The sequence below is a fragment of the Hevea brasiliensis genome, chromosome 12, assembly GCF_030052815.1.
Source record: "Hevea brasiliensis isolate MT/VB/25A 57/8 chromosome 12, ASM3005281v1, whole genome shotgun sequence".
Lineage (NCBI taxonomy): Eukaryota > Viridiplantae > Streptophyta > Magnoliopsida > Malpighiales > Euphorbiaceae > Hevea > Hevea brasiliensis.
Genome location: NC_079504.1, coordinates 22,947,567 through 22,957,662, shown reverse-complemented (window position 1 = coordinate 22,957,662; position 10,096 = coordinate 22,947,567). Strand labels below are relative to the sequence as shown.

At 42.0% G+C, this 10,096-nt stretch overlaps 1 protein-coding gene across 1 annotated transcript; it reads right to left on the bottom strand.

Annotated features, from left to right (window-relative positions):
- Positions 1-1,113, bottom strand: LOC110658417 (uncharacterized). Its single transcript, XM_021816016.2, has one exon. The coding sequence runs from the start codon at positions 887-889 to the stop codon at positions 275-277; it is 615 nt and encodes a 204-aa protein (XP_021671708.1). The 5' UTR covers positions 890-1,113; the 3' UTR covers positions 1-274.
- Positions 1,114-10,096: the final 8,983 nt, after the last annotated feature.

Here is a 10,096-nt window from a genome sequence, read left to right as displayed (position 1 = left end):
TGAAAGGAATTTTACGATGGGTAAATTAACTAACTAAAGATTGAAAAATGATGATGACAAAAACTAAATCAGTTACAGATGTTCAGAACAATCTTCATTAATTGTTTTTTACAGGAAACTATATAGAAGTTATGTAAACGGTAATTAACATATGAAAATTGTCTACCAAAAAAAAATATATGAAAATTTGATTGACCTGGCTTTCTTCCCCCACTTCAAAATTGGATTAACGTTCTCCTAGAAAATTAAAAAAAATTAAACAAATAAAAAAAACTCAAAGCACTGTCCCTTCGTAAATGGTGCTTAATCTGAGCTTAAAGGAGCGAACAGCTAATTTCGCTCGTCTGGAAGTATACTTTCGTAATCTTCTAACAGACCCGGATCTCGAAAGCCCTACAGGTGATTGCTGCTGTGCCTGTGGCTTCTCAAACGACTTAATAACATGGCCATCATCATCTAATGAAGGGAACTGATTGCCTAACGAAACAGGAGAAATCCTGGCCTTCTTACGCCGATGAGCTTCTTTCTTCGACGCATTTTGGATGGCTACACTAGCTTTTACGGCCAAAGCTGCCATGTCAGAAGCGGTCAGCCTGTTTTGAAGTTTAGATCTAGGAAGAACAAAGTATAACTGATTAGCGTAGAGCTGAGCGTTGGAATCCAAGGCCGGAATGTAATCATCATAGGATAAAAAGTCAGAATTGCAGAGGAAGTAAGAAGATGAGAACGATGATGAAGACGAGGATGATGCAGCTTCAGAGTCGAGGACTTGAGAGACAAATACAGGAACATAGTATTCCTCGAGATTGCCATTAACAGAAACAACCTTTGCTGTAGGGGGAAGAAGCTGAGATTCACTGAAGACTGAACAAGAGAAACAGGTGCCCATTTCTTTCAATTTGGTAAGGCTGAAATTCACCCCCAGTGATAGTAGCAGAGAAGAAGCGGAGGAGAGGGACGACAGAAGGAGAATTGCAGCTGTAGAGAGTGGAGAGTTGAGAGGGAAGGAAGGAAGGAAAAGAAAAGTTTGGCGAGTCTTCAATTGGTATTGCTTATAAAGGAGAGCATGTGGTCATTGCGAGTACACAAGGGAATGACATAAGAGAGCCCGTCATAACCGAATTTCCGTCGGAGAAGGTTCCATGTAGATAGCAGACAAGTGCTGACTCTCAGATCAATCAATACATGGATTACAGTTTTATTACTCATCAATGACGTGGCACGCCGCGTGACCTATAAGAATTTTCGCCCAGCGAAAGCTTGCTGCCTTGGGCTGCAATCAAAATTCCATAGTTTCTAGCCAATAACCATTGGAGATTGGGAAAAAAAAAATATAGCGTATTCATCACAAATAAGCGGAAACTCAAAGGCCCTTGGCTAGCTGTAACAGACGAAAATGGTAGTCCATGTCCATAGTGTGACACCAAGTAGTGCATCGCGGGAAGTTGATTCCAAAATCGTCCCATTTCCCATTTGCTCGCACGACAATTACCTTGGCGTTAAGATATGTAATTTAGGATTTGTTTAGCATTATTATTGAAATTGTAGTTAAAAAAATTATTTTTTTAAATATATTAATTAAAAAGTATTAAAAAATAAGAGAAAGGGCTGAATGGGCTGAAAGAGACTGGAGCTTCTGTGGGCTTGTGCAAGTCTGCTTCAACTTGGGCTAATTGTTTCTTCAGCCTTCTTATTTCCTGTTCCTTTCTACACCTGAACCTGCTTACTCCCCTTTTGGACCTTTTAACTATTCATATGAACCACCTCCAACATATCATCCATCTCCTTTGTTCAAACCTACTCCAACACCTGCCAGGTATGAGCAAAAGAGTCCATCTTCCTCAGAAGAATCCCATCCTTCAAAAAGGAAGATTGATAAAGGGAAGGACAAAATGTATCATGATCCTCCTCCACAGCATATGGTGTCTATACCCTCTGAGCCAGAACCAGAAGAAGATTCTTCTGAAGACTCGTCTGATGATAGTGAGGACGGACGAATGGATATCACGACATCGCTCATGGTCGATCCTCAGCCAACAGCCTCCCAAACAGGTCCTTCACCAACCACAGATTCTACCAGTGGCACTACAGGCACTACAGGTCCTCCTCACCACCCCCCTCTTGAAATTCCTGATGATTAACCACTTCTAGACTGTGGGCTACCAGCGCTCCACAAAGCCGTGCCCGATTCAGCCCATGGTTCACCTTGGATGATGTTCCCCATCAAGATGGAGAGACCGTCTTGCGAATTTAAAGCTTGGCTTGATGTCCAAATGCTCGGGAAGGTCTTGACTCCCATGCTATACTCGGAGAATTCATCTCTCGAGCAGTTGGCACACTACAAGACCGGTTTTCCTCCATTGGAGAATATCAAAAGCTCAATTTTGCCACTGACTCCCTTACAAGCAATCAACGCTCTCTTTCTTTGAGTTTCGAGATGCATCCTTATACGACAAGCGCTAAGACAAGAGTTCTTTGATATGCGCCGTTCTTTGAAAAGATCGGACATTGAGAAACACTATCGCGCATGACTCAACGTTATTATCCGCTTAATGGTTACAATGATGTCAACCTCCCAAGATACCTATATTGCCTCCTGCCGTAAGCATTGCAACGTAACTCCATAGAAGTATTGCTGCTACCAGAAGAGCGATGAATGCTATCACCATAGGAGAAATCCATCAAATGACTCTGGCTTGTCTGGATAAAATGTGCGAACAACAGAAGCTGTTCAAAGATATCATTGACAACAGTAAAGCTTTGAAGAATGCTGCTGTCCAGAACAAGACGCTACAGCGTATTGATTCCAAGATTGACCAGGTCCTCACCAGGACTCAGCATGTTGATCAAAAGATTGACTCCTTCACTGCTTTTGCCCAAAACATGTATAAGGATCTCCAAAGCAGAATTACCCAGCTTGATAGAGATCTGAAGGCTCTGATACCAAGATAAGTCGGGAGCCCTTACCACACATATAATGAACTCATGCTATGCCTCTTCCCCTCTCCATGGGTACTCTTTGGCTGTGCCCTTTTGTTTGAATTCTATTCTGATACACAGGATCCTCTTAAAGAGGCAAGTGTAGAGCATACGTATCTCTGATTATAAGAGTATGATACACATTCAAAGGTTTTCGGAGAGAAGGAGAAGAGTTTAGAAAGCCATAGAAGAGAACTTCAGAGGATATTATTAAAAGGGAACTAAGTCTGATTACAACTGAAGAGAGCAACTCCTTATATAGGCGAGGAGGCTCTTGACATTACAGGCAACCGGTTAGAAACTGGCTACCGACACTCTCAAAGCAACATAAATAAAGACAAATACACATTATTACATTATTGACAAACTTTTGCTTTTATCATGGAGTGGTGGACAGATTGAGGGTGTCAAAGTCAGAGTCATCAGAGTCGATTCCAAAAAAGTCCTTTGGCCACTGTTGGTGAACAGGAGATGGGGGGTCCGCACTATGAATGGCATCTCGTGACTCTGTGTCCATTGGATCCTGAGAATCTTGCCACATGGGATGGGTCCAGTCAATAGGCTCATCAGTGAGGGATCGGATGGGACCGAGTGATGTACAACTCACATGGGGAGGCACAAGACAAAAATAACTATTGATTTCACAAAGGTACTCAGCTAGTTGTCTTCTCAAGGGTCCCATGGCATCTTTGTCAATAATTGATCCTTCGTAGGTCCTCCATTCGTATTCAGTATTCTGGGTCCAGAGGAGTCCATCGGGCCTTCTAGAGAAAGGCCTGTGAAAAATGAACAAGGTCCTGATGTTGGGCTGAGTAGCGATGGGCCTGTCTTCTATTCCATGGGTGTCTATGATGCGCTTCAGGCTGTAGCGCCATGCTGAAATGGGCTTGAACCATTCTAGAAATCTGGACAGGAGAGTCCTGTTAGTATTGTTCATAACATACTGATACAGGGCCATGAGGGGGAATTCCAGTCCTGTGGAATAGAGTGTAACCATGCACCATAGGAGCCATAGTTCTTCTAGGATGAGTTCTCTGCCAGGTTGGATACTGAAACAGGTGAGAAAAGGATTATCAGGGATAAAGACAGTCGAGGAGGGGAGTAATCCCCTTAGGGTGTTTCTTGCACTCAGGTAGTGAAACAGATGATCCCTTGCGAACTTAGCCATTTTTGAGATAGGCTGGTTTGGTGAACATCCAGGGGGAAAACTGTCTGGAGTAGGAACCAGGAAATTGTGTATTGGAGCTGGAGTATGTGGAGAGGATGAGGATGATGCCATGAGGATCAAGGGGAGTGAAGAGGAAGCTTGGATTAGGTGAAGGATTCTTGGCCTGGATAGGAGGTCAGGAACCAAGTTGTGCTTCCCTTTGATATGCTGGACTGTGAATTTATACTTGGCGAACCAGTCCTTAAGCCTCAGTAATTGTGGTTCAGGAAGAGACTTGTTTTTGAAGTCTAGAACCTTTGGGAAGGATGAGCTGTCCATGACCACAGTGAAGTGGTGGCCAATCAGATGAAATTCGAATCTCTTTATCCAGATAAGTCGGGAGCCCTTACCACACATATAATGAACTCATGCTATGCCTCTTCCCCTCTCCATGGGTACTCTTTGGCTGTGCCCTTTTGTTCATTACACATGTGATAACGGGACCGTCGCACCTTAATGTCAAAACAAAGATATTTCTGATACACAGGATCCTCTTAAAGAGGCATAGCATGAATAGTAATACTTACAGAGCTGTTCCAACCAGTAGGTTTAATGGAAGATGAAGGAATGCACACATATAATGAACTCATGCTATGCCTCTTCCCCTCTCCATGGGTACTCTTTGGCTGTGCCCTTTTGTTCATTACACATGTGATAACGGGACCGTCGCACCTTAATGTCAAAACAAAGATATTTCTGATACACAGGATCCTCTTAAAGAGGCAAGTGTAGAGCATACGTATCTCTGATTATAAGAGTATGATACACATTCAAAGGTTTTCGGAGAGAAGGAGAAGAGTTTAGAAAGCCATAGAAGAGAACTTCAGAGGATATTATTAAAAGGGAACTAAGTCTGATTACAACTGAAGAGAGCAACTCCTTATATAGGCGAGGAGGCTCTTGACATTACAGGCAACCGGTTAGAAACTGGCTACCGACACTCTCAAAGCAACATAAATAAAGACAAATACACATTATTACATTATTGACAAACTTTTGCTTTTATCATGGAGTGGTGGACAGATTGAGGGTGTCAAAGTCAGAGTCATCAGAGTCGATTCCAAAAAAGTCCTTTGGCCACTGTTGGTGAACAGGAGATGGGGGGTCCGCACTATGAATGGCATCTCGTGACTCTGTGTCCATTGGATCCTGAGAATCTTGCCACATGGGATGGGTCCAGTCAATAGGCTCATCAGTGAGGGATCGGATGGGACCGAGTGATGTACAACTCACATGGGGAGGCACTAGACAAAAATAACTATTGATTTCACAAAGGTACTCAGCTAGTTGTCTTCTCAAGGGTCCCATGGCATCTTTGTCAATAATTGATCCTTCGTAGGTCCTCCATTCGTATTCAGTATTCTGGGTCCAGAGGAGTCCATCGGGCCTTCTAGAGAAAGGCCTGTGAAAAATGAACAAGGTCCTGATGTTGGGCTGAGTAGCGATGGGCCTGTCTTCTATTCCATGGGTGTCTATGATGCGCTTCAGGCTATAGCGCCATGCTGAAATGGGCTTGAACCATTCTAGAAATCTGGACAGGAGAGTCCTGTTAGTATTGTTCATAACATACTGATACAGGGCCATGAGGGGGAATTCCAGTCCTGTGGAATAGAGTGTAACCATGCACCATAGGAGCCATAGTTCTTCTAGGATGAGTTCTCTGTCAGGTTGGATACTGAAACAGGTGAGAAAAGGATTGTCAGGGATAAAGACAGTCGAGGAGGGGAGTAATCCCCTTAGGGTGTTTCTTGCACTCAGGTAGTGAAACAGATGATCCCTTGCGAACTTAGCCATTTTTGAGATAGGCTGGTTTGGTGAACATCCACGGGGAAAACTGTCTGAGTAGGAACCAGAAATTGTGTATTGAGCCGAGTATGTGGAGAGGATGAGGATGATGTCATGAGGATCAAGGGGAGTGAAGAGGAAGCTTGGATTAGGTGAAGGATTCTTGGCCTGGATAGGAGGTCAGGAACCAAGTTGTGCTTCCCTTTGATATGCTGGACTGTGAATTTATACTTGGCGAACCAGTCCTTAAGCCTCGTGAATTGTGGTTCAGAAGAGACTTGTTTTTGAAGTCTAGAACCTTTGGGAAGGATGAGTCGCCCATGACCACAAAGTGAAGTGGTGGCCAATCGATGAAATTCGAATCTCTTTATCCCATTTTTGACCAATATCTCTTTATAGATCGAATGATAATGTTTTTGAGATTCGGGAACTCTCCACTCGCATGTCAGCAGATATGCTGTTCTCATTGAATCTCTTCGAGGAGGACTGCACTTTGAAAGGTGTCACTAGCATCATCAAGGATGCGGCATCCAATGCCGGAATCTTTAGTGGTGGCGTTTAAGGCCACTTCTTTTAATTTTTTGATCGCACATGTCCGTTTCTTCCTCCATGGTGGGGATCCTTTTAAGCATCTTTGATACCGCAAGTGTGGGCGGCCACATGCGGGATAAACTTCCTGATGTAATTGATAATACCAAGGAACTGTTGTATTTGTTTTACTGTCAAGTCCTTATCAGGAAACTTCAGTAATTCTTCTGCAATGTGAGGTCCCGGTTGGTATTTTCCATCCTTGAATTTCATTCCAAGGAAGTCGATGTCAGTTTGGGCCAGTGAGCTCTTCTTTTCTGATAGCATAATTCCATAGGAATCCACCAGTTGTTGGAATGTGGAGAGGAGTGTCCTATGGGCCGTAACATCTTTGGAGAAGAGAAGGATATCGTCTATGTAGATAAGAGCACTGTGTAGTATGGGCTCAAATATCCTTGTCATGGCCTTTTGGAAAACTGATGGGGCCGTCTTAAGGCCGAATGGAAGGACTGTCCATTGGTATTGGGCCGTAGGAATGCAGAAGGCAGTCTTGGGCCTATCAGAGGGGTTAATACCCAATTGCCAAAAACCAGCTTTGAGATCAAACTTTGAGAAGATATGGGCTTCATGCAGTTGAGTGAACAAGGCCTCAGGCTTTGGTAACGGGAATTTGTCATCTTGAAGGAAGTGGTTGAGGGGCTTGTAGTCAATGACAAGCCGTTTCTTTCCTCTTAATCGCTCAGATCTTTTTTCAACATAAAAGGCCTGGCAGGCCCACTGAGAAGATGTGGGTTCTATGAGACCTTGCTGGAGGAGCTGTTTGCACTCTTCTTGGGCTAGAGCCAAGTCTGTAGGGTTCATCCCCGGGTGTGATGCCTTTGTCGGATTGATATCTTCATTAAGCTTGAACGGAAGATTGACAAAGAAATCCGGATTCTGCCACAGGGGGTGGTGATGATGAAAATGTGCATGGGAATCAGCACAGGACCGCAAGAGCAGCTCCTTGTGTTCTTGGAACTCAGCTGAGGCATCAGCCAGAGAATATAACCTTGGGACAGAAGTAAATGGCTGAAAGCTCCTCTTATATTTAGTATCAGAGCCTAGTTAGTAAATAGTTTGGTCAAAAGTTCTAGTGAAACCCCAAGTCGCGTATCCGTCAGCCGTTTAGCCGCAGTCAGGCGTTTTAGGCATTTGGAGTAAGTCGTTGACAGTGATCTAGAACTAATGGACAAATTATTTTCTCACTTACCTGGTAGCAGTAGAAGCGCTCGATATGAGCCCGAGGAAAACAAAAAATCAAAAAATAAAAATAAAGAAATTCTGTTAATATCTAATATAGATAAGAGTCTAAATGATTGGAGTCTACCCCCTATTTCGTCAAAATTAATATATAAGTCAACTAATAGTTTTAAGTGGAACTCAGACTATATAGTAAAAACCGTAGAACAAGCTACTCCTATCCATGAAGGATTAAGCTCAAGGAGTCTGTTTTCAAGAGAACTCTTAGATCAGCATCGAAAGATCTATCAATTCCTACACATAGGAATGATACAAGTTGCTCTTAAACCTGCAACTAGATTAGGCTTAAACACCTCAGCCTTAGTCTGTGTTCGAGATAAACGACACAAAGACTTTAATGATTCCTTATTAGGAATAATAGAATCATCCCTGACAGATGGCCCGATATATTTTTCGTGCTATCCCAATTTTACAATCTCAATAAGAGACCCAAACATTATGCAAGCCTTATCCCTGGATATTCAAACCCATGGATATAACATATTGCCAGGATCCGAGAACATTATCCTTATTTACAGGATTCATTACAAAGCCATGAACACTGTAGTCCCTAACCTTAGGGAAAATACTACAAAACTCATCACCCCAAAAGGAACCACCACTTTCTTTGTCACAGACTTGCAGAAAGGAAACCTAGTGGTCCCTAAGTCCATAGCATGGGAACAGGTTAATTTACCTGATAGCTGGATTTTAGAAGAAGCAATTCCTCCTAAAAAGGAAGAATCTGAAGATGTGGAATCCATTATTGAAACAAACAATGGAACCGTAGCAATATCTTTTGCTAGGACTAGGTCCAGAAACTCATTCTCAGGAAGATCTGTAGTTTCAGAACCTATCAGACCTAGGACATCCTTATCAGGAATAGACCTAGACAGATTCAGCTCTATTGGAATCCATAGAACTGAAGAACAAATAGCCCAGCCTATTTATGGCCCAGAAAGCACAGTTGAAAGCCCAATAGAAACAGTAAGCCTTAAAAGGCCAGAAAGCCCAACTCCTACGGATATGGGTTACGAAAGAGAAAGCATTAGGACCCAACCTAAAAGGATTATGGCCCTAACCACAGAAGAAAGTCCATTTGAAAAATGGTTTCAAATAACTTTCAAATTAGATCAACAACAAAAATTCTTAAAGGAATATCATTGGTATCAAGATAAAGGTGGAAATAAAAATTTCCAAGACTTTATGAAATTCAGGTTAGAAATCTCACAAAGATCTTTTCCAGACTTTGAAGATCAGCAGTTCCTAGTCACCCTAGAATCTGCCTACAGGAATTTCATAACTCCTAAAGGTAAAACCATAAGAGGAGTCCATCCACCATTGACAGAGATATCTTACAAGGTATCAGACAATCAAGAATTTGAATGTTCTCCATTCTCAAGATCAGATAAGCAGGGTAATTATGCCAACCTTAGCTTATACACCATAGGTCAACAATTGACCAGAGTAGAAACACAACTCCAGACCTTTAAGTCAAGAGAATATCGCCCAGAAAAAGGAGAAACCTCTAAAGCATCAATGGAGAAAAAGGTTTTATTTAAACCTGTTGAAACAGATAAAACCCCTATTAAACTAGGTGGAAACTCAGAAATAGTCGATGAACTAACTAAAAGGTTAGCAGAGTTAGGATTGGAAGCTAAGGATTCTAAAAAGAAAACTATAGCTCCATTAACCAGATCTTTGAACATTCAAGAAGAATTAGAACAAAGGCTAAAAGCTTTAAGCATTGCTCCTTTAAGTCAAGGACAAGAAGAAACTGAAACTGAGTCTGAAGATTCTTCTAATACAGAAGAACAGATTAACTCTCTAGAAGTCATGTTTAGAGAACCTGAACCTCAACCTCTAGAAGTTAATAGACTAGTTTACCCTAAACCTAGGGCAACAGTCGAAATGAAGCCTTATTATTCCAGGCCTTCGCCAATTAATCTACAATTTGAAGACACTAGTTATAACTACGTACAATTTGATGGAAATTCAATTGTAGAATGGAACATAGATGGATTATCTGAATATCAGATTAAAAATACTATCCATTATATGACCATGTATGCGTTTGCCGCTAAATCCAAAGGAAACAGTGAGCAGCAAATAGTCCATGCAATTACAACTGGATTTACAGGCCAACTTAAAGGTTGGTGGGATTTTTCCTTAACCGAGGAAGGAAAAAGACAAATTCACGATGCTGTTAAAACAGAACAATCAGCAACAGGTCAAACTCAAGTCCAAGACTGTGTGTATACCTTATTGTGTACAATAGGATTACACTTCTTAGGAGGCATGAGTATGTATCTAGATAGA